Source organism: Nothobranchius furzeri, chromosome 7 (assembly GCF_043380555.1).
Source record: "Nothobranchius furzeri strain GRZ-AD chromosome 7, NfurGRZ-RIMD1, whole genome shotgun sequence".
Lineage (NCBI taxonomy): Eukaryota > Metazoa > Chordata > Actinopteri > Cyprinodontiformes > Nothobranchiidae > Nothobranchius > Nothobranchius furzeri.
In genome coordinates this window covers 70,639,030-70,664,046 of record NC_091747.1, presented here as the reverse complement: position 1 = coordinate 70,664,046, position 25,017 = coordinate 70,639,030, and the positions used below count along the sequence as shown (strand labels likewise).

The window sequence follows — 25,017 nt, the reverse complement described above, 5'->3', positions numbered from 1 at the left end:
TCCTGGTCACAGCTGAGTTCTCACAAGCAACACTCAAATTGTTCAGTTTCTGTTTTTAATCCAGTCAAACTCAAGTGTAACGTCTGGCTGTGACTGACCACACACACATAAAAAAAGATCACCGACATACGCAGGATGTTCATGAACCTCTGTGAGAACAATGATCCTTCAATCCTAATCTGTTTTTGTTGTTAATGCCTTAACGGAGCTGCTAATCTAACAAACGTACGCCTGCTGACTACATGCTTCCTCTTGCAGAGGTCTTGAGGTTTGAAGGTGGAGCTTTGTGGGGTTCCTCCTGGTTTCACTTGCAGCTCTCCAAGCTTCTGACGTTTTAGTCTCGAGTGTCTCCATCTCTGCTGTCATGGTAGACATCGCCTACTTCTCTCAGGATCCGTTTTAGTGTTTGGTATTGGTGATAAAAATGAAGAGGATCCGGTACCTGGCGTACCTGTGGACTGTGGTCATCACACAGATTGGGTTTGGTAAGTTGGGTTCTGTTCTGGTTGGTGGTCGGCTCCTTGTTTCAGTGCGTTGTGCCTAAAGGTGCATGAGGTTATGTGGGGTGAGCCGTAGGAGTGAGCAGCAAGGCTCAGCGGTAGTTTGGATTTTCTTTCGTCCGTTTTTGGCCACAAGTTAAACTGAAATCATATTTTTGTCTAAAAGTAAAAACCAGATTTCTCCCCGGCGCTGCCTAAAATATGTTCTATTTCATCTTTATTTAAATGTCTGTACATTTACTTCTGTTCTGTAGTAACACACACACACACACACACACACACACACACACACACACACACACACACACACACACACACACACACACACACACAATCTGCTAGTTTAATTAAAAACCATAATTAGTGATAGCCCAGCAGAGTCACTGCCTTCAGGGCGGTGGAGCGAGGGTTGCCGGTTCGATCCCCAGCTGGTTCAGACGGGGAGTGGACATGTGTTGCAATGTCGGTCAGTCCGTGCATGCATGGACGTAATTTTGGGGGGGGGGACAGGGGGCACATGTTCCCCCACTTTTTCCAAAGTCAAGTTTTGACCCCTGCACTTTTTACCATCCAAAAGCAATATTACTTTATATTAAATTGACACTGGTTGAGCTCTAGGACCAAGTAGAAACGTTTGTGTTGAAGCCTGTTTCCCATTAGAACATACTGTAAAGATACCCCATCCCTGTGTCCCCCCCCCCCCCCCCCCCCACATCTAAAGTGAAAATTACGTCCATGCGTGCATGTTTGGGTTTTCTCAGGGTTCTCCGATCGGACTGAGTTAGCAAGTAAAACTAACCAGAAATGACCCGATTTGATCAGGAAGACTAAAGTAGGCTAGCTAAAGCTGTTTAGGATTGCTTCTTTCTGTCATGTTGGAAATTAAAATAAATACATTTATTGTAGTTTTAGTTGTATTCGGTTAAAGTGTTATTAATTAAATAAAACAGAAATGTGTTAACTAAAAGTTGGGTGCAGTCTTTAGGGTATTAGAATGTAAAGATTCAAATAACAGCCACTTCAGATTCCTGATGTATGGAAGGAAATGACTGGTTTAGCTCTACACCGGTAAAGATGACTTCATCCGGTTTTTAAAAGTAGTTAATTATAAATTCTGGTGGAGACATGTCTCCGGTGTCTCCGGTGTCTCCGGTGTCTCCGGTGTCTCCGGTGTCTCTGGCTAAACCGACACCATTGGGCCTAACTCAGTGCAGCTTGGCTCGTGTCAACGACCATGGGATTGTGGTTGCTGCCTCCGTTTTCAGTGCCTGCTATGATGTGGTTCCATGCCGGGCCAGAAAACTGAAGTCTGAGACCGTTGGTCACTGGCTTGTCAGGGGGTGGAGCCTATCGTTGCTCCTGCTTTCCGCACCGCTGCTCGCGGCCTTTTCCAGGTCTCTTCCAAGAGTCTGACAAAAAGCCATCGACTGAGCAGACCATGTCCGCCGTTGCAGTGTGGTGTTTTTGTGTCATACAGATCACCTTACGCTAGTTCTGTTTCGAGTCACCCCCGCTATGACGAGCCCTCGCCAGAGCCGTTTCTCAATTTCAATAGAAACAATTACCCAAACCGTGCAGACCCAGACGATTAGCAAGTGTTATGCTTAAATATGTTACTTGTTATCTGCTAGCTTGCACCAAATTTTGTCTCCCCCAGGTGTTAGCGGCAGCTTTTTGCATCTGGAGCGGCAGCAGGGCGAGTCTGTGGAGTTTTCCTGCCACATTGAGCCCGGGAGCCCGCTGCCCTACGGTTTCTATCTGAAACGCACCTGGCTTCAGCCCCGCATAGTGTTCTTCTGGTACCAGAACGATCCTCCGGACGTGAAAGATGCAGCAGACAAAGGCCGCCTGAGCATCAGCGGAGACCCGAGCAGTCATGCCGTTAACGTGAGCTTCTCCCAGCTGAAAGCTGCAGACACCGACCGGTACTCCTGCGAGTTTATGGTGGAGAGAAATGGAAAGGAGGATGAGAAGATCCCAGGAAGGACTGAATTCTTTCTCTATGTTTCATCTGATGGTGAGTATCATTTTGTTCACCCCACAGATATAATCCCTGTTGTAGCTAAGAGAGAATTAGAGACAGTTCTGTTTGTGTGGACTTTATAGCTGTAACAGTTCTGAGGATTATAATCCAGATTAGCCAGTTTGTGGTTTGCAGGTTATACCAGATTGAACCACAAACACAAAACCTCACATTTAACCACCATTCTTGATCCCTGGGTGAATAAAGAAGGCATCACCAATCAAAGATCTGGTTCTTGTTGCGAGAATGAACTGAAATTATCATCAGGTAACAAGAAAAGAAGGAAACCAACAAATTCAGGGAAATTTGATGTGTTTTGTTTCTGACCTTTATTCTTACAGGAAATGATTCACAAAGGATCAACAATAAAGTCATAAAACGCGAAAACGTACAGATTACAACTAAAACAACAGCACAAGGGCATGACGAGGCTTAGAATGTGAATTTGTTTTTATAAAGCCACACATAAGAACAGCAGCAGGAGCTGAACGCCATTTCATCTAAATTCTCCTACATGGAACCATTTCTCTGTTGATTCTCTACAAAAAAACTTTGTTCTTTCAAATAAAAAAAATTAGCATTTCATCTTTATTTGAGCCGGTGCGACGGAGGTGTGGTGGTGGTGCGGAGGCGGTGTGAACTTGTATTTGGTTTCCTCATTCGTCGCTGATGTTGCTCTTTGTAGCCACATGTGTCAATATTAAGGGCTGCACCAGCTCTTTGCATAACCTAGTTACTAGATGATTCATGTCGGGCCAAAGGTTCATTCTCCATCCATCCATTTTCATCCGTTTATCCGGAGTCGGGTCGCAGGGGCAGCAGCCTAAGTCCAGAGGCCCAGACTTCCCTCTCCCCAGCCACTTGGGCCAGCTCCTCCGGGGGAATCCCAAGGCGTTCCCTGGCCAGGTGAGAGACATAGTCCCTCCACCGTGTCCTGGGTCTACCTTTTGGTCTCCTCCTGGTTGGACGTGCCCGGAAAACCTCACCAAGGAGGCATCCAGGAGGCCTCCTGACCAGATACCCGAGCCACCTCAACTTGCTCCTCTCGATGTGGAGGAGCAGCGGGTCTATGCCAAGCCCCTTCCAGATGACCGAGCTTCTCACCCTATCTCTAAGGGAGAGCCCAGCCACTCTTCGGAGAAAACTCATTTCGCCCGCTTGTATCCGCGATCTCGTTCTTTCGGTCACTACCCAAAGCTCATGACCATAGGTGAGGGTAGGAACGTAGATCGACCGGTAAATCGAGAGCTTCGCTTTCTGACTCAGCTCTCTCTTCACCACGACAGACCGGTACAACGCCCGCATCACTGCAAATGTAGCACCAATCCGCCTATCGATCTCACCCTCCAGTTTTCCCTCACTCGTGAACAAGACCCCGAGATACTTAAACTCCTCCACTTGGGGCAGGACCTCATCCCTGACCCAGAGAAGGATTCTACCCTTTTCCAACTCAAAACCACAGGCTTGGATTTCTAGGAGCTGATTCTCATCCCAGCCGCTTCACACTCGGCTGCAAACCGCTCCAGCGAAAGCTGAAGATCACGTTCTGATGAAGCCAACAGGACCACATCATCTGCAAAAAGCAGAGACCTGATCCTCAGGCCACCAAAACGGATGCCCTCCACATCTTGGCTGTGCCTAGAAATCCTGTCCATGAAGGTTATGAACAGAATCGGTGACAAAGGGCAGCCTTGGCGGAGTCCAACTCTCACTGAGAAGGAGCCCGACTTACTGCCGGCAATGTGGACTAAGCTCTGACACCGGTCATACAGGGACCTAACAGCCCGTATCAGAGGGCCTGGTACCCCATACTCCCGGAGTACCCCCCAACAGGGCTCCCTGAGGGACGCGGTCAAACGTCTTCTCCAAATCCACAAAACACATGTAGACTGATTGGGCGAACTCCCACGTACCCTCCAGGATCCCCGTAAGGGTATAGAGCTGGTCCAGTGTTCCACGGCCAGGACCAAAACCATATTGCTCCTCCTGAATCTGAGGTTCAACAATCCGACGGATCCTCCTCTCCAGAACCCCTGAATAGACCTTACCAGGAAGGCTCAGGAGTGTGATCCCCCTGTAGTTGGAACACACCCTGCGGTCCCCCTTTTTAAATAAGGGGACCACCACCCTGGTCTGCCAGTCCAGTGGGACCGCCCCCGATGTCCACGCGATATTGCAGAGCTGCATCAGCCAACACAGCCCCACGACATCCAGAGCCTTAAGGAACTCCGGGCGGATCTCATCCACCCCCGGAGCGTTGCCACAGAGGAGCTTTTTAACCACCTCAGTGACCTCAGCACCAGAGATTTGAGAGGCCAACCCAAAGTCCCCAGACTCTGCTTCCTCACTGGAAGACATGTCGGTGGGATTGAGGAGGTCTTCCAAGTATTCTGCCCACCGATCCACAACGTCCTGAGCAGAGGTCAGCAGCACACCGTTCCCACTATAGATAGGTTCGTTCTGAAGATGCTAAAACCAAAGTTTAATGGACAAATGGGTAAAAGATACATTTTTAATTCAACTTTCACAGCAATAATTGTTAATAACATCTTATAAAGCTATCATATGGAATCTGAAAGATTAAAGCAGGAACATATAAGGGTGGGTTCACTTAAACCACGGTGACAAACTAGTGGACTCGTTTCCAGAGTTAAATGCGGTCTCAGATCAGCTCTAGTCCCCCAAATTCTTTTGCACACGTGATGTTTCATAGTTTTTCACGTCCATTAGTTTCACATTCAAAAGCCATTTTAGCTGCATGCTTGAACTGACTCCTGCAGAAATGTTGCTGCTGCTGGTGAAGTGAATTTCATTTAAATTACTGTGACGTGAAATTGATGCAAAAGTCTGCAGAACAAAGTCTGTGGGAGGTTCCAGCTTTTTGAAGACGCAACCATCATAATATCCTGCAGTTTGTGCCTAGTATTTTAGTGATCTGTTGATTTTGTGGTATTTTGCAGAATACATCTTTTTTATGAACGGCCTGGTCACAAAAAATGGTCACACACACTGTAATATTTCATGGATTTGCCTTTAGCTCTGAAATTGGCACACGTTGCCCTTGGCGTCGTTTTTAAAGCTCCTGCAACATCTCTTTAATGTTCACTGAAGATGGGATAGTCCCACCAAGATCCTGAGTGGGGTTAAAGTCCGGACTCCTCGGTGGTTGATCCATGTGTGAAAGTGACGTCTCATGCTCTCTGAGCCACACTTTCACTATCTGAGCCGGATGAATCCTGGAACATGCACACCAGGGAAGAAAACACCCATTGCTGGAAAAATCTGGTCATTCAGCTGACCTCGTTCTTCCTGCCGACCCTTTCTGACCACCCTTTCCATCTGATGATGGTCTCCCACTTTTTCCCCCACCTTTTAATAATGCCTTGGACATTTCTTAACCCTATTCCAGTAGTTTCTGCGGGTTTCTGAAATGCTTTCTCTGCTTGATGCCGATGTTCTGACCCTGCTCTGAAACAGTCCGTGACCACTGGGTGGGTTTTTGACGTGGTTATTTGAGAAATTAGAAGCTACTCTCTTTGGGGTTAAATGTTGATCTTAAAGATAATCGTCATGGCAGTAATTATCCAATAGGAGGCTTTCACCTGTTTGCTCAATTACGTCCAAGTGATGACATTTTTTGGGCCAGGCAGTGTAGCCTGACTTAAAAACAAACCAATGACACTCCAAATGATGACATTGATCTTATTCTCTCTGCCCTCTGGAGATGTCTCGGTGGACGTGGAGTTGGTACAAACCTGTGTTGGGGGCTCAGCGGTGCTTCCCTGTCACACCCCGAACGGGGAAGGCTTGGCCGTGGAGGGGGTGAGTCTGAAGAGGCAAAAGGGCCGAACGCCTGTGGAGGTGGTGTACCACTCCAAGCAGCACCACAGCAGCAACCATTTTCCTGCTGAGAGGGTCCAGCTGTCCTCGGCTCCCAGCCCCCATGGCATCACCTACAACGTGACCCTGCAGCAGCTCCAGGTGGAGGACAGCGCCCTCTACAGTTGCCAGCTGCTCCTGCATGGCAGGCCCGACTGCAGCACCCATCTGGAGAGAAGAACGTTCTTTGTTTCTGTGCAAGGTGGGTCACACTATGGAGGGGGCTGATCACCAGAAGTCTGGTGAGACTTTGAGGAAACGAAGGCTTGATTAGCACGAGTCTGTTTCCTCTGTCTATTTGGTGTCAACCGCTGCAGTAAGGGTGAAATGCTGGTTTGCAAGCAGAACAAACCAACACAAAAGCCACACTTCAGCAGTTGCTTCTCCTTTTATCTACTAATGCTTGTGGTTGTGTGCCGATAACACCAAATAACAGAGTGTTGCAAAACAGTTCATTAGGTCTCCCTCACCAGTGACATCATCACCAATTTGTTCAGGATGTAATAAAAGTTCTGACTCTGAAAAAGAATGTTTTAGTTACTCTGTGTCTGCCCTGTGGGGAACTTTGGTGCAGATCATTCATTTCCAAAGAAAAACCAGATAGTCGGAAGAATGAGTGAAACTTCTACGTCACTGTAGACTTTTTTTTTTTTACTGAAAACTCTTAAAAGTCAACAGCAGCTGGCAGGCCAATTCATTTACTTCAACTAATTAACTCAATGAATATAAAAATGCACTGAAAACTCTTGATTTCATGCCCCCCCCCACACACACACACACACACACTTTTTAAAGGTACAATATGTAATAATTTTAACTGTCTAATTTCTGAACCATTTTCAAAAAAAAGATTTAATTGAAACAGATTTCACGCCCAACCACTTTTTACCAAGGGCCAACCCACTCAGATGGTTTCCTTAAAAAATTATATGTAAATATAATTTTTTAAGGAAGCCATTTGAGGTTTTTTATATCTCACTGAAGGCATCAAAACTATAAATGAACACATGTGGAGTTATGTACTTAACTAAAAAAGGTGAAATAACTGAAAGCATGTTTTATATTCTATTTTATTCAAAATGCTTTGTTCTGATTGCTGCTTTGCACACTATTGGCTTCTCTTGATGAGCTTCGAGAGGCGGTCACCTGAGATGGTTTTCCAGCAGTCTAGAAGGTGTTCCCAGAGGTGTTAAGCACTTGTTGGCCCCTTTGTAAATGCTCATGGTCATGAAAATAAAGAAAACACATTGAAATAGAAATTATTGTGCTTTCAATTACATTTATTGGGCCCATCCATTTTTTTCTCAAGCCCGCCTACAAGTGAGTTTCTGGCTACGCCACTGCTCTGCTCATTTATAATTGGACATCAGAGGGGCTAAGCCGTTGCTGGGGCGACACCACACTACCACCTGGTGCCGTCCGGTGTCGGTACAGGATCTGGTCTGGTGCAAGATTGGCTTGGGGTCCTTCGACTGCCGATGACGTCAAAGTACGGCAAACCCACTCGGACAAAATACACTACACATCTTTATACTGTTGGAAAGAATTTAGCAGTTTCGTTATTAAAATAATGTTTCTTACGACGTAAGTTTGTGTTTATAATGGTATTTGTAAAATAAAACACTATATTTTATTCATGATGTTGAACTCCTCTTTGAGCACATCCCTTGAAGTATCATAGGTATTAGCAACACCTGTGAAATTGTATTTGCAGGAAAGAAGTGTGTCCCGTTTATTGAAGTATTTTGTGATTAGAGTTTTTGACTTCTTGTCCATGCGTAGTTCAGTTACGCTCATAGCTGCTAGCCAAAACTCTGGAGTTAAAAGTTTTCTGGCTTTACTAAAATACCTGTCTGTACTTATTTGATTGGTATTTTTATTTTCTATTAGACTCCAAATGTAATCATTTGGCACGTTTCTAATTCATAATTTGTAAGAATGTAATCAGTGATATTAGCATTAGCATTCCTATGGGTTTTTCCATGTATATTAGCATTGCGCTAACCACTCGCTGCCAAATTGCAGCCTTTGCGATTAGAAAATCTCCTTTTGTCACATCGCAATTTAATTGCACATGAAATTAATCGTTCAGCCCTAATATACATGCAGCTCTATGCTAAAAGTGTATTTTCATTGAGGTAATGATGGATTTCTTTGTAAAAGTTGTCCATCTTTCCAACAGAAAGATTTGCCTAGACCAACGTAACGTGATAACAACGTAACGTGATTATGTAACTTCCGTAAGGTTCATGTTCAGCCAATCAACTACTTTGACGTCATCGGCAGTCGAAGGACCCCGAGCCGATCTTGCACCCGAGCCGATCTTGCACCCGAGCAGATCCTGTACCGACACCGCGCCCCATGTTTTGAAAACAGGCTGCAGTAACCAAGTTTGACCACAGGGTGTAATTCTTACATAATGCACCTTTAACTAAATTGTTATCTATGTTATACAGAGCTTTGCTTTGTGAAAGGTGTCTTATAGATAAATTGACTTACTTTCCCCTTAAATTGTGCTTGCAATAACAGACACCATTTTCCTTTGAAAAAAAAGCAAACGTTCCCAAAGCCCCACCACCTACATGTGATCTCTCAGAAGTGTCCTCATTAGAGGAGTTACTTCAGTAGCGTGAAATGGGTGGGACAGCTGTCCTCCACAGAAGAACTGCCAGTACTCTGAAGGCTAATAGAGTTCCTTAATGTATTGAACATCTTCTGTATGACATCATCACAGTGGGTAACATGAACGTCTGGATGCTCAGGCTACTAAAATCTACCCAGAGTGCTTTGAAGGTCATCCGTTCTGCACACGGTCTTGAGTCTCCTTCCATCTCCTGATCACGTTTTTGTCATTTTTTAAATCCTCGCCTGTTAATGAAGCCATTGTTCCTTCAAAATAACAATTTATTCTAGCAGCCTGAAAGAGGGAAGGAAGTGAGCGGTTTCTGCTTTTCACCGATTGCTGTCATTCACTCCTTTTGTTTTCACATCTTGTTTTTTTTTTAATCTCAGGAAATCTTCTTCCCTGTGTGTCTGCAGGCGAGGAGTGTGGCTGCTCCAACTCCTCCGCCCTCCTGTACGCTCTGTCTGCTGCTGTGGGCGCTCTCCTCCTGCTCCTCTTTGGATTTGTCCTCATGTCCAAAGTGAGTGTCCCCCCTCAGGTGGCGGCTTTGACCCTGCTCTAGAACAGGAGGGAGCAGTAACTAATCAGCTACTGCAAAGCAGCACCTGCTTGCTGAGAGCGTGCTGCAGAGTTCCTCTCCAGCTCACCACAAAAACCACCAGTTTCACAAGTTCTGCTGCGAGTTTTCGGCATGTTTTCTGAAAAGTTTGGTCCATGGCTGTTCTACTTTTTTGTAAAGTCCTCATGCTCTCAATAATAACCGATGCTTTTATCTCAGCAGCCATACTGGAGTTTAGATTTTTATTTAGAGGGAGGACTCGTGTTAGAAGACGTTGTCTGGGGAGGAAACAAAATGACAAACTTTGATTTTCTCACTGAGAGCGAGTGTTAACTCTGCTCTCTCGTCTGATTTGCCGTGGTGGCTACCAGGTAAAAGCTCGCAGTGGTGCAAAGATGCAGCCTCCGCCGCCGGTCTACGAGGAGATGGTCGGGGTGCAGTCTCCCTGTGGAAAACTGGCCTCGCTGCGTTTGGAGGAAGCGGAGTCAGCTGAGTACAGCAACGGCCAGCGGAGGAAGGCCACCTCTGAAAACCATTACGAAAGCCCCCGTGGAGGACTCCTCCGCACCAACTGTCACACATGAATGTTTAACATCGCTACTATTTCATGAAGTGGATTAGAAAATCGTGGCATATTTTTATTTTCCAGTTGAATATTTGTATAAACATCTATTTTCCTAAGAACTATTTTTCTATCTTTCATCAGGCCTGTGTTGGTTTAAATCCCAGTACTGGATCACTGAGATGGTTAGAAATACACTGAAGCTGAAACTGAACATTAACACGATTCCTGAAGTTCAGAGCATGGACGTCATTTTCGCTTTAGAAGTGGGGGGGGGGGGGGGGGGGTGTATCTTTACAGTATGCTCTAATGGGAAACAGGCTTCAACACAAACGGTTGTCTTCTACTTGGTCTTAGAGCTCAACCAGTGTCAGTGTAATATTGCGTAATATTGTTTTTGGATGGTAAAAAGTGCAGGGGTCAAAACTTGACTTTGGAAAAAGTGGGGGGGGGGGGGCATGTCCCCCCTGTCCCCCCCAAAATTACGTCCATGGTTCAGAGCAACTTTATTTATCATCTGCAAATTATATTAAATTTGAGTGATCTTGTTTCGATTTGTCTTTTATTCTTTAGATAAATGATTTTCACTGACTTGTGATTTTGAGATTGATTTGTGTATTTAAACTTAAGACGATGATTAAAAAAAAGATATATTCAATTAGAAGAGCCAACAATCCATTTTTAGCCGCTTATCCGGAGTCGGGTCACGGGGGCAGCAGCCTAAGCCCGGGATGCTCAGACTTCCCTCTCCCCAGCTACTTGAGCCAGCTCCGTCAGGAATCTTGGCGTGACCTTTGACCCAGCTCTCACCCTGGATTCTCATGTCAGTTCTCTTGTTCGCTCTTCCTTCTTCCATCTCAGGAACGTTGCTAAGCTGAGTCCCATTCTGTCCCGCTCTGAACTTGAGACAGTTCTCCACACCTTCATCTCCTCACGCTTAGACCACTGTAACTCTCTTTTCACGTGTCTGAGCAGAACCTCCCTGAACCGTCTACAGGTGGTTCAGAACACCTGTGCTCGGCTTCTGACCAAGTCCTCCAAACACACCCATCTTGCCTGCTGCTGCTTATTTACACAAGCACAAACAGCCCCTAAAACAGAGTCTTGACTAGAAACATTTCTTCCATCATGGCCTTCATGCGTTGCTTTTAGTGCACACCGTCTCCGCGCCACCAGAACCAGAGGTGAACCAGTGCTCATACGAGCTTCTGCTCTATCACCTGGAACCAGCCAGACCAATCTCCTCTGATTTTGATCCACACAGCTGCTGCTCACTGGGTAATTTCTCTTTTCAGACTGAAGTCAGGAACAGGCTGGGAGATGCTCAGACCAGAGAGTCATGCTCTGATGCTCTTAAATTCACATTCTTCTCCATTCTGATGTCTAAACACCTAGAAAGACCGAGCTGCTGCTGTGCTACTGATTAGATGATTGTGTAACGGTGATACTAAGTAAAGAGGTGTAACTTCTGAGTCCAGCTCATGTACAGATCTGATTCTAGCCAACATGAAAACACAGAAACACCACACACACTGGTTCCTGGTATTTCAGGGGCAGCTCCTCCCCCCGACACCCCGTCTCACGGGGTATTTGTGGCTGCTTGCAGTTGTCACATCACGTGTTGTTAGTTTCAGTGACCCTGCTGGTGTCAGTGGTTTAGATGAGTGTTCCTGAAAAAGTCCTGCCCTCCTTTCTGCTTGAGTCATCTACAGGTTCCTGATTTGGAAGCAGTATTTGCAACAACATCGTTGGCAATTTAGTTTCAGTCATTTTGACATCAAGACCTGCTGAAACAGAAGCTTTAGGTCCATCTGGAAACTTTAGTAATTTATAATAAACTAGAGCACCAAACATCAGAAACAAGCCACTAGAGAGACCGTGATGATGCAGCAGCTTCTGCAGAGCTCTACCTCAGCGTTTCTTTGTTCTTAGATATAGATGAATAAAACCGATGTCGTCTGAAGCTGGGCCTCTGGGACCAGCATCCTGCAGCTTTTAGTTGTTCCCCGGCTCCAAATAACCTGCGCGAGTTCCCTTCTCAGCAGGTCCCGTCCTGCAGGAGCCGAGAAACACGGGCTGTTTAAATGAAGTAAAATGCAACGTTTACCTTGTAAAATGATGTAGAAGACAAACTGATAACTCTTATCGTCTTAAACTAATTTTCTTAAGAAACTAAAGGGTCGAAGTCTCCAGGAGCGCCTCCAGAAATCTTTGATAAGGGTGGCCAGACAGGGTCAAAGACATTTTTGGGGTGGCACACCAAACTGGTCCTTGTGGTAACTCTGGGAGAGTTGAGCCTGTGGAGATGTTTTGCATCGCTCCTTTCTTTGTCTTTATAAAAAAACTGTATCCAAAACATTGAGCTTAAATTTTACAAACATTAAAGAAAAATACATTTCAGTTATATAAAATGTAATTTCGAATGTATTTTTTTAGTTGGACTCACCTGTAGCTGGGTTCCCACAAACTACGGAGATACTTTTTTAAAATGGTGAGCAGCAGAAACGTGTATTTTTTTTATTCTGATCATTACTTTACTCATTAATTGTATTATTTTTATTTTGTTTAACAATTATGTCTAAATTTATGGTTAGAGAGAACATCAACACTGGCTTTTGCAATGGCCCTCACTTAGGGGCACCATTGAGCATGGACGTAATTTGGGGGGGGGGGGGGGGGGGACATGTCCCCCCACTTTTTCCAAAGTCAATTTTTGACCCCTGCACTTTTTACCATCCAAAAACAATATTACGCTATATTAAACGGACACTGGTTGAGCTCTAGGACCAAGCGGAAAACAACTGTTTGTGTTGAAGCCTGTTTCCCATTAGAACATAATGTAAAGATACCCCCCCGTGTCCCCCCCACTTCTAAAGTGAAAATTACGTCCTTGTCATCGAGTCTCGCTGCAAGAGAATAAAAAGCTGAGAAATGGCAAATCTCGAGGCTGTGAGAGGAAACCAAAGATAGAAGAGCAGCATGGGTGGTGTGTGTGGTGGGGGCTGCAGGCGTCGATGTGGCTCCTTTCTTTGCACTTTCCCCAAAAAGTCCCACAGAAATATTCGCAGCAATCCAGAAACCCATGAATGACCAGCGAGAGACAAGAAAATGTGTAGTTTATTAATATAGTCTGAAGAAAGAAGCTCCATAACTCATGGAAACATTTTTTCCAATGCAGGTTTTTTGAACAATCACATTCTATGAGGAGAAATAAAAGAACATTAAAAGCCACAACTTTGCATTTCATTTACAGACATTTTTCATTAATGCTTGTTTTTTTTTTTCAAAGTGAAGAGGAAGGCAAAGGCAATGTACCCCACCCCCTGACCCCCCCCACCCTCCTTCCATCCTTTAGAAAAGACAAACAGCCAGCCTGAAGTCGTGGGCTCTGCTCTCAGACAGCCCACAGTGCTTTAGCAGAAGGATAAGCGCTCATTGGTTAAGGTTTACACAGCATGGCCTCGCAATGGAAAGATGAAGATGAGGGTGGGGGACGAAAGACAAAAGAACAAAAACCCCTACATCGATCCCGATCCCCAAACTCGTCCCTCCCACTTGTGCATAGATCACGATCCTTTAAAAACCAGCTTCCTGCCTCCTCGCCCGCCAAAGCCCCCGTTAGCCACGGGAACCCCGCCATGCAGGAGCACGCAGGAGAGGGGGTTAAATTAAACTCTTGCACAACGCTCCTGAACTTAAACAAGTCAGAACTCAAGAGTAAAAAAAAGAAAAAAAGCCTTTTCTCTTAAAAACAAACCACTGATCCTTGTTTTTGACGTAAAGCGACTTCTACTCCGATTTAAACACATAAAGCGCTCCGCTTTTCTCAAAATCGATTCTTATTTGGTAAACTTGTAACGTCCTACTAATTCATTAAAAAAGGGTCTTCTCTATTCCGCCAACCCACAAACTTCAGTGATTGCTTGAAACTGAATAGTTTTCACTTCCTTTGATGTCATCGTTTATTCATTTTTAGGATATCACGCTAAACTAGAAGTGATGAGGTCTGGAACCCTGGCCTTCCTGAGTCATAATCCACGTCTTTTACGAGTGTGCAAGATAGTGAGCGGACTGCGTCGCAGTTTTACAGGAAACATCAAAGACACACACACACACACACACACACACACACACACACACACACACACACACACACACACACACACACACAGAGAACATCGTAAATATGACAACACTGATCAATCCCAGAGTTCTGAAAGTAGCATAAATCTTCATGTCCATAATCCCATGGAAGATGGAAGTGGTGAGAGAACATTCCGGTTCCAGAGTCCTGTTTGCTTGAGCTTCTGATGAATGAAATGCTTGTAAACGACAGGAGGCTTTTGCAAAACAAAGACAGAAACAAGATAGGCACCTCTGAACTGAGTCTCGTAACAAACTCGCCTTCCGCACGCCGTCCCTTTAACACCCCCCTCCCCCTCCCACGTTAACGCCAGGATTACTAATCCTTCTACAGCTAGCTATAGCCACAGTTCATTGTTTTTTTTATCCTTTTTGTAGTTTTTAATATTTTTTTTACTTTAATCTTTATTATGGTTTTTTTTTGCTACATTTTTCATTTAGTTGAAACAAAAACGGTGCAATACTCCATGATAATCCTCATCCTGGATTATTCCACAATAAAAGCCACTATAAGGTAGATAAACTTTGTACAGACGGACCAGGGGGGGGGGAATAAAAACCACTAACTTAAAGTCCTTGAGTAAACATGTACACGTGAATTGTCACCATCGCCCCTCCGAACGTGAACTGGGATTAGCGGAGTGAGGGGGAGAAGACACTCAGTGCAACGCTGGAAACAAAAACGGACAGCAGGCCACGCGTCCTGCACAGTTTCTTCAGCACACACTCATACAAACATCTGAGGATTTTTTTCTTGTTTTTAATATTTTAGATTTGTAAATTAATGCAATACATATCTGAAATTCTCCATATGTGTTCCTGCCAGATGGACAGAGCACATTACTGACTTCACATTATGTTATTGGCGCTCCAAGATTCAAGTATTTTGATAAATAAATGTTTTCGCTGTTTTGATATGTCTGTGATGCGAGTCGAATCTGCATCACACTGGGTGTTTGGGGTTAGAACGGGTGAATCCAAACACCCACCTGTGCGGGATGCCTTCAGAACCACAACGTGCATATCTAACTCCACCGGCCAAGCGTCGGCTCACACCCCAACCCCCCCAACCCAAAACTCGCTCCTGTCCATCTCTTATTTGCGGGGAAAACACAAATTGCTTCTTTTTCGGCTGTACCAGACGTTAAAACACAAAAGGTGAAGAGGTTACGATCAAACAAGTCTGGAGGTGATACCACTCACAGTATATAAAGTACACACACACACGTGTGTGTGTGTGTGCTGTGAATACATATCTACTGGTATTTAGAACAGAGCTGTAGAGAGAGAGCCTCTCGGCGCTGGTGCAGCATGGGGAGACCCCGTCGCTGTCAGGTTTCTCCAGTTAGTACAGGATACTGGGAGGTCCTCGGCTATTGGGTCTGTCTGAGCTCGGATCAAGGCAGTTACAGAAACAGGCAATAGTGATTTTTGCTTGTGTGCTGCAGGACTTCAAGTCCTAAAAGGTAGCCTTTTCCCCATTTCCTAGTTTATTTTTTTTTATTTTTAAGACTTTGTACCTCTTGAAATGTGCCTCTCCCCGCTGCTGCTGCAGGATGAGAGAGTGAGGCTGATACAGAGGGCCCAAAGCCTTCCGGGCCTGTGGAAACGCAGCGTCCGGCGAGCCCGCTTTGAGCAGGACGCCAAACAACAAAATAAATACAGCATCCACCATTCCCACCCCTTTCAGACGGTGGACGTAGAGGCTGGCGGCCGGAGGCGTTTCAGCTTGAAGTGCAGAGCTTTAACATTTTATACATCTTTTTTTCTTCTTCTTTCATTTAGATTTTTTAGCATTTTTCAAGATTTTTTTTTGTCAAACTTCATAAAAATGACGTTAAAATGCAATTTCATTTTTGGTTTTAAAAAAATATGTACCCGGGATTACCCATCATTGACTGTGCACTGTAGCAAACCGGAACCCCCAAGATTTTCTCCTTAGCTCGGGGCGTTCCCCACCAAATCAAACAAAAACACACAACACACAACGTCTCAGTCACGGAGGGGTGTGACGCTGCCGCTCCTTGGGTTGATCCCCCCCACCGTCGGCACCCTCTGCTAAAATCTCCCCCGACAGGCGAAGCGAGCGTTCTCACTGGCACAACACGCCTCCACTCACCCAGAAGAGTCCGGAGACTACCAGCCGCTTCTTCCAATGAGGATTCGGTTTTCAGGCATGAGCTCTGTTATTTGTGGGTCCAAAATGAGAGCTGCATCCCGTACGTGCCGCCATCAACCCCCCCACCCTGAGTGTGAGCTGGACACAGGCGTCTTCAGCACAGAGAGACGGCAAATGGCCGACCTTCGACTTTACGGTTGGCGTGGCCGGTTTGGAGTGCTGACAGGAGAACAGGGAGGACAGTTGGGTTTAGTGCGCTGTAAAGGGCCCCAACTTCTCTTCTTTTAATTTTTGTTTTGTTTTTGCATAGAAATGTGCGTGAGGGCCTGGGGAGGGAGAAGGGGGGAGGGGGGGCACTGGGTGTGGCGGAGGAGGGGGGGGTTACAGTGTAGCAGCCAGGCAGAGGGTGAGAGGGCGCGGGTGGAGCAGCTCGCAGCGACAAACACCCACATCCCCAAATCTGAGACAGCTTCTTTGTTTCTTCACACGTCTCGAGATCCTACCTGGAAGTACTACCGAATACTGTCGAACACAAAAACACGAGCAGTCAAAACAATCAACAACGGTCTGTAGTATTGATCCTCGTCTTGCATTCAATACACAGAATGAGCGTACAGAGGCACCTATGACCAAAGTGTTTCTGCATATGAACAGTGAGGGGCTCGTTCGGCAGCCGGGCTCTGGTGGACCGCCGCACGGAGACGGGGACATAAAACAGGTACGTGAGCTCCAGAGAATACAAAGTACACTGGCAAAAACTCCAGAAATACGACTAGAACAACCTTCAGCTAAAGTGATCTTTGTGTCAAGAGAACTGAGAGCCGGGGGGGGGGGGGGGGGGACAGCACCCCTCCCCGCCGTGGTCAGAGACGTGATTGGCCAGTGCCAGGAGGAGGGAAGATCAAGTGGAGCCCAGGAGGAGGTTCTGCACTGTGGGGCTGCCGCTGGACACCAGGAGGACCACAGCAAAGAGGCACTCAGTGGACACTCCCCCCTCCCCCATCGCTCCCGCCCGACCGGGTGTCGGAGCCCGCTGACGTTGCAAGCCTCACAACAGATCGAGGCTAATGATTTTGGAATAACAGTGATATTCACGTTGATAAAGTTCAAAGATGGGGGAAAAAAAATGACTGCGGGAATTTTTTCCCCCCAAAAGTCCGACGGAACATTTCAGTCGGTTCCCTTCGCCCCGCTCCCGACACATACAGTACGTCGGACAGCAGGACTTCTCGTCTTTCGACTCGCTGGATTGCAGTTGAAGCCACTGGCTCCTCATAAGTGCTAAGATGAAACCCATTAAACGTATAAAAGTCCCAGTCTTCTCCGTACCAAACACAAGGAACACTCGTAGGTCTACTGCATGAGGAGGAACCCCTTCTTATTTGGTTTTGTGCCAGGCGCTCAGAGCCGTCCGTTCTCACCGTGGTTTCAGTCCCTGCTGGGTGTGGCTGTGGCACGCAGAGAGGAAGGAAGTGTGCGTCGTTGTACCCAGAGTCCCTTTAGTGAGTGCAGCTTGCTGCATGCACAGCCGCTTCTTCCTCTTTGCAGAGTTTTCCCAACAGTTGCAGTGGAACCGGAGGCCTGGGAGGAATCAGAGTTTTAGAAGAAATAAAGGGGAGGGGTTGTGTTTTTCTTTAAGAAGTCTTTTGCTTAAATAAGCAACAACAACAAAAACCAGTTAGGATGGAGTGAGGACGGAAGAAAAGTCAATGGCATATATTGCACAATGTGACCGTCGCATCAAAGTAAGACGGAGTCGTTTTCCTCCTCCGAGGGTCGGCTGACCGTGGCGACGTCGTAACCCAGTAAAAAAATTCAAAAGAGCACCAGTAAGCGACTGACGTCCAGGCTTAAGGTGACCAGAAGGATCCGGCGATTCGATTCCGTCAGATAAACGAGGAAACGCTCGCAGCGAGGCCCGCCGCCAATCTCCTCGGCTCACATTTGTCGGATAAATTAGGAAAACAAAACAAAGCAAAACCTCGCAGGAATTCACACGTAAAAAGTCAACAGCCGTGTCAACCCCCGTGAGACGGTTTGAGATGATTGGTAGTGCCGGTCGTGTGGCCAGGCCTCCTTCCTGCCCGGTGACGGAGCCGGTACCACTGGTGGGCTCAGAGGTGAACTGTGCAAGATTTCAGCGATTTCTTCAGGTAGAACACAAACGGAATCAAATGAAGAGAAATCATGGAGGGCTTGGGAAGGAGCTGGGCCAGAGAGCACTTAAGGCCAACGTTAGTGCTGAGAGACAAACAAACGAGAGCAGTAAAGGTCTCTGAACGTCGCTGGCCTCGGACCTGCCGGGAATGGTTGCTTTAAGTGTTGTTTTGGGATGATCTCGTGTATTTGCTCGTTTGAAGGTGAAGTCTCAGACGGCAGCTTTGATTGCTTCTTTTGAAAACGCCGAACGGGAACACGAACGGTAAACTAAAGGGTTCCGTTTCCTCGTGTGATGCCTTTCCAAAACAATACTACAGGGAGACAAAGAGACGTAACGAGGATGGGCGTAAAGCAGGAGAGCTGGGTCCAGTCTGTGTTCGGACCGCCAGCATTCCGGATTACCGTTCACAGTTCCTGTTCTGGCTCGATACTGATTATCGCCACATGATTGGCTTGGGTTCTGCTCATTGTAACCTTGTTTTTTTATTTGGAATATTTTCTCTGGTCCTCCGCCTGAGGTTTGGCCCCCGCGGTGGTGGTGGTGGGTTAGTGTACCGTGGCGTTGTCCTACATGGACTCCCCACTCAGCAGATCTCCAGGCAGCAGGGTGTTGATGGGGGTGGGGCTCCCGATCACACGTGCGTCCTCTCCGGTGGGCGGTCCCCACAGACTGGAGTACTGGGGCACCCCGCCCCACAGCAGATCATTACCGCTGGTCTTCCCTCCGCCGCCGCCGCCACCGCTGCTCCACTGGCCGACCGAGTGGGACTGGGTTGCCCCACCCATCCGGTTCTGATTGGTTCCCGGGTTGGCGTGCCAGCTTGTGGTGTTGGCGCCCAGCGACTGGCCTTGTGCAAAGAAGCGGTTGATGTCCTCCTCCCCGGCGAACTCTGCCAGGATGGTGGTGTTCCCAAGCACGCACCTTCACAGGACAAAGACAAAATCACAGAGTCAAACGTTACGTGAACCAGCCTTTTTGTTCATCATCTTTTTGATAACGACACGTTTTCTTCATGGGGAACGTGACCATTACAAACAAATCTCTTCAGCTGTTGCATTCCAGTCTTGAAAGGGCTGGATCATGGAAAATCCGCCTTTTAAAGCTTTTTAGCGTGTTTTTGTTCTTTCCTCATGACAAATACCCCTAAACCCGCTTTTGGCTGCACTGCAATTTTACGTTGAAATTCCTGAAAACGTAAAAGTTGTACGTAACGTCGTCTTTCTCCTCCCAACATCAGGCTCTGCTCCTCCCCTGAATCTGGTCTGGGTTCTGAAACCCGCCTGCCCTGGCCAGCTGAGGAGATGCCGCTAAGGCGACGAGTGCAGTGACTCGGTGGTGTAGTGGTTAGTGAGCAGATTCACATCCCGGTCTCAGCAGTAACTTTTCCCTCTTTGCCACGCCTTAACCCCGCGGCTAACGTAGCCGACACTGTGACTGGCCTAAGACGCTGCCGTAGGCACGTTTTGTCGTAGAGGGTGAGGGGCTAGGGATGGGTACCGAATTCGGTACTTTTTAAGGTACTGACCGAGCACCGATTCACGTCATTTCAAACGGTGCCTCGTTTCGGTACCCGTCCATCATAACGAGAACTTGCCAAGACAGCTGCGCATGCGCAAGAGTGTTACGTCGTCGGTCGCTGTGAGCGAGTTGTAAACAGAGCAGCATGGTAGAAAGAACGCACGCTAAAGCTTGGGTCCACTTCACTAAATGTGATGGGTAACTGGGTGATGATGAAACCAGCGACAACGATCTAAGTGAGACATCCTCATCTTAATCTGCTCCGGTAGGTAAATAACATGTTTAAGATAACGTTAGCTTGATATGTTAGCTTCCGTTTTGCTAATGATGCGTTCGCTTTCTCCTCGGAACTCCGAATTTACGACTAGAAGAACATGAACGCGCTCTAAAGTTTGGCTTCACTTTACTAAATGCGACGGGTGATTGGGTGAAGATGAAACCAGCGACAACGATCTAAGTGTGAGGCATCATCGTTTTAATCTGCTCCAGCAGCTAAATAAACTGTTTAAGATAACGTTAGCTTGATATGTTAGCTTCCTATGCCACCGTTGTTATCAGCTAATGGTGCGTTCGCTTTCTCCTCGGAAATTCTAACTTCCCAGTAGGAAAAATCTAATGAAAAAAGACGGCAAAAGGAATGAAGATACACAGTAAATTTAGTTCACAGTAAAGATGTTTGCTTCAGTTTAATTATCAGCTTATAAAACTACAAGGACGATGTTAAAATACAAACAGTTGTATGTTATTTATCGTGATATTTATCAAATATTTTTATATATTGAGAAAAATATATATTTAATTATAAAAGAGAATTAAAATAATAAACACTCAAAAGTATCGAAAATTGGTACCGTTAAGTACCGCTATCGATTCGTAGGTACCGGGAATTAGTACCGGATCGATTCAAATGTCAAAGGTACCCGTCCCTAGTGAGGGCAAAGTTCCACTAAAACAAAGTGTTTTATTTCCAGGTATAAATTCAGGCAGAGGAAAATAACTCGTTTTTAAGATAAACGACATCTCGATAGTGCCACCGGTAACGTTTGCCTCCTTTTAAAACAAATTTAAAACAGCTTTCACTTAGTCTCAAATTCATTCTTTGGCCTTCTCAAAGTCGCCTCACATTTCCCACTCTGACCAACAAAAACCAAGCAGAGAGGAAGCTTTTAGAAGAACGTCCTAAACATTTCTAATGAGAACATTTGGACCCATCTCAGAAATACCAGCCACTGTAAAAACCACGAGTGCTGCTCACAACCTGCCACCAACCCAACCACATTTCCTGTTGCTGTTAATAAGATGCGGGCCACGCCTATTATGTTTCCCTGACAACCAGCTGGGGGTTTTATAAAAAAAGAAGCTGGCAGGATGAACGCTCATATGAAAGTGCAGCTGACTGCAGCGTGACTTCCCTGCTCCTACACGTGACTGTCCGCAGACAAAAGCAGAATCCTCAGCTCTGAAGTTAGGAAGCACACGGCTCCAGTAAAGTTTCCTCATTTGCTCGTGTCTGTTGTTTCTAAGGCCTGGCTGCAGCTCACATGTGCAGGGACTTCTGGGCCTTGGCAGCCTCGTCCCTGGAGCTGTAGCGCACCACGGCGTTCCCCTGAGTCAGGTTGAGATGGAATGTGATCAGGGGGCCGTGCTGCATGCACAGGGTCCGCAGAGTCGAGCCGTCGATCTGACAAAACACGGAGACGTGGATTTAACACAAACGGCAGCTGTTAGGAACACGAGCAGAGCAGAGTTAGCTGCTCCGGTACTTACCTGAGGGGTGAGATTCCTCAGCACCAGCCAGCTGCTGGTTCTGTTGGAGCTGTCGGTGCTCCACGTGGTTCCCTCTGCAACAGAACCAGCCGCACAAACTGTCAGTTAATAAACAAGTGTCTCATTAGGAGAGAACAAAACTTCAGTTGGGTTTAAAATGGAACTCCCCGAGGACAGAGCAGCACGCTGATGCTGCTAAAACTCGTGTTTTTTAAGGTCAACTCAGAAAAACTGCTTCCTTGCATCATTCTAAAGGCTGTTGTGACACTTTGTTTAACGTTTCAGGTCAAACCCAGGTCGGGGTGCTCTCACAGAGCTGGTAAACCCCACACGGTCCGTTTAACAGGGTGTGGCCCGGCGTTGAGCTGCACCTGTGCTCAGCGTCACACCTACAACCCTCAGTCCCGTGTGAGTGACGGAAGTGAAAAGCATCGGAGGGAAGGCGAGAGGCGCTCTGATTGTTGTAGACGTGTGGGTTCAGCTCAGCACTGCTGCGTCTGTGAAAATCCCACAGCCATATAGACTTGGTCTCCAGGAGGATGTTCTGTGGCCGAAACGTGAAGCTCGGCGGCTTTCGCGTTTGGTTACTTTCCCGTAAACAGGGTGGAACAGAACCAGAACCGGCCTTCTCTGCTTCTGCCTCTGAAACCCGGTGTTGTCATCGACAGATGGCAGCGACTCCAGAACGGGTTTAAATCTCTGAGTTAGTTTCACAGTCGCTGTTTCCGGCTGAAGTCATAAACATCGCTGATGAACACGTTTGAATATGACTCCCCTTCACAGCAGCATGAGAAAAAGACCTAGTGTTGTGATGAAACCACAATCCGGACCAGAACCAGGCCCTGGCTACTAATCAGCGTGAGAGCTGAGGGGGACGAATCCCCCCTAAACATGAAGCTGTTGGTAACCCCCCCCCCCCCCCCCCCCCCAAACATGGCCGCCCTGTTGTCCCTGACACAGACCACGCCAGTAGAGTCCGAGTGAATCCTCACCAGAGGAGTAGGAACCGCTCCAGCCCTGGCTCAGGCCCAGTGAGCTGCCCCCCCAAGTGGATGATGATTTGTTGGTGTTGGTGAGGCCTGGCGGGGGCCGGGATGGGGCTGTGGTGCTGCGTGGGCCCTGAGGGACCTTCCACAGCTCGTGGGACAGAGACGCTTGACTCTGTGCGATGGGCCCCGGGGACCACGTGGACTTCATGTCAGACATTTTACCTTTAGGGAGAAAGGACCAGCAGGAAAGAGAAGGTCAAGTCAAAGGTCAAACTAAAGCTCAGCTGTGTCCAAACAGGGGCAGCATCCTTGTAAAGACCCGGTCTCACTGGTTCTCGTGGGTGCAGCCCTAGAAGGATGCAGCCCCTGGAATGGACATAACTAGAGTTAGATGTCTGAAGCAGAACTAAAGTAGCAGCGCGCACACACACACACACACACGCACGCACGCACGCACGCACAGGCACTTTTTAATTATATATTTATAAGTAATGTAAAATTATTTTAATTTCATCTAGGGGGGGGGGGGGGGGGGCATATCGTCTATTTCTTGTCCAGAGAAAAATAAATCTATCATGTTAAGCTACATTCATGATGATGTCATTGCATCTACTGAAGGTCACATGGGTCATGCACCGTGGAGTGATTAGTTATCAGGACAAACATGGCTGCAGTCTAACAGGATTGGCTCATATCAGCGATGATACTGGAATGACTCAGAGTCTCTGGTTGCTCTTCTATCAGTATTATTTTCAGGCTACTGTCGCCGTAACCCACGCCTTACAAACTAGAGATTTACTAGCATAGCTAACCAGAGCGGAAAAAAACAGAACGGGAACATTTCTCACCCGTTGAACTCGCCTTCAAAATAAAACATTTACCCTGTAGTTTACTATTCAAACCCTTACAATACGTTTGAGGTCATTTGGCCACTCCGGCTATCCATAGATGTTTCCCATTGCACAGGGGAGCAGGGGTGGATTTAGGACTGAAGAAGATCTGGGGCTTAACACACACACACACACACACACACACACACGTGACACGCACTAGTTAACATCATATATGTTTTGTACCACATAATGTTTAATCTGAAGCTACATATTAAGCATATTCAGGGCAGAGTATTGTTCCTGTTAGTGTTTAGTGTGAGATGATAGTAAATATTCCCTTTCTTTCTCCAACAACTTTACCTGATAGTAAGCTAACTTTAGGCAAACCAGCAGCACAACAAATATTTTCAAATAAGACTCACAAACCTGAGTCAACACCAGTCTCATCAAAGCTGGGGTTCTGTCGCCGTACTTTTGGTCTAAAAAACGTCCTTATGTCCATCTTCACTCATGCGTTTCAGGCAGAGAGTGCAGAAGAAGCCGGCTGCTGAAGGGCTTCTTCTTCAGTGGTGGAGGCTCAGGCAGGCTGTATACAAACTACTGCCAGCTGCTCCCTCTCTGTTGGACTTTGGTACTGCATGTTACTTCCGCGAATTAGATCTGGGGCTTTCCATTAAACATCCGGGGCTTGAGCCCAAGTAGCCGGGCCTAACGCCGCTCCTGCAGTGGAGGGAGGGGTTTGGCTCATCTCTGCGGCTCCGCAGAAGCAGGATGGAAAACAGAACTCTGTTGGCGTTGAACGTCCCCAAATAATTAAAAACCAGGACGCCAAATGCAAAGTGTCGAGTAGCACATTTACCCAGAGGCTCTCAGATTGAGCAAACTTGTGAGAATACACGAAATGACCGCGTAGAGATGGAGCAACGTGCCGCTAGCATAGCAGCTAATCGCTAGCATAGCAGTTTGACCAGTTATACTGATATAAAGATATAAAGTCATCTTATATCTTGTTTAAAAATTATACCGATATTTTAAAAATATCGATATATCGCCCAGCCCTACGTCTAAGCTGCTGTTGTCTGAAGGAACACACACATTTGGGAAAGGACCAGAGAGGTCAGCTATAACTGAAGCTAACTGAGGGTTAGAGAACCTGAGCCTTCTCGTTAAAGTGTCTGTCATCATTCAGCACCAACAGAAACAAGATGCTGCATCTGCAGTGGCGCGTCACGGGGGCGTCTGTGGCGTAGCAGACCAGGCTGACCCATACCTCCGTTCCTGTCCCGCAGCAGGTACCGGTTGACGTCATGGATGTTTGTGTTAATGGTGGGACCACTAGGG

General features: G+C 46.7%; 2 protein-coding genes across 3 annotated transcripts in view; one reads left to right on the top strand and one right to left on the bottom strand.

The window, feature by feature from the left end:
• The first annotated feature begins 302 nt into the window (after positions 1-302).
• cd7al (cd7 antigen-like) lies at positions 303-10,378 on the top strand. Its single transcript, XM_015954437.3, has 5 exons — positions 303-485; positions 2,158-2,517; positions 6,248-6,604; positions 9,442-9,545; positions 9,956-10,378. The coding sequence occupies exons 1-5, from the start codon at positions 425-427 to the stop codon at positions 10,166-10,168; spliced, it is 1,095 nt and encodes a 364-aa protein (XP_015809923.3). The 5' UTR covers positions 303-424; the 3' UTR covers positions 10,169-10,378.
• Positions 10,379-18,945: 8,567 nt separating this feature from the next.
• tnrc6c2 (trinucleotide repeat containing adaptor 6C2) overlaps positions 18,946-25,017 on the bottom strand; it is a 70,670-nt gene continuing 64,598 nt past the window's right edge. For both annotated transcript variants that reach the window (XM_054751770.2, XM_070553670.1), the window contains 5 exons: positions 24,947-25,017; positions 22,847-23,065; positions 21,855-21,928; positions 21,629-21,768; positions 18,946-19,490 (listed from right to left, as the gene is read on the bottom strand). The exon at positions 24,947-25,017 is cut by the window's right edge and continues 79 nt beyond it. In XM_054751770.2, the coding sequence (XP_054607745.2) occupies positions 19,136-19,490; positions 21,629-21,768; positions 21,855-21,928; positions 22,847-23,065; positions 24,947-25,017 (859 nt within the window). In that variant the 3' untranslated portion in view covers positions 18,946-19,135. The remainder of the gene's footprint in view (positions 19,491-21,628; positions 21,769-21,854; positions 21,929-22,846; positions 23,066-24,946) is intronic.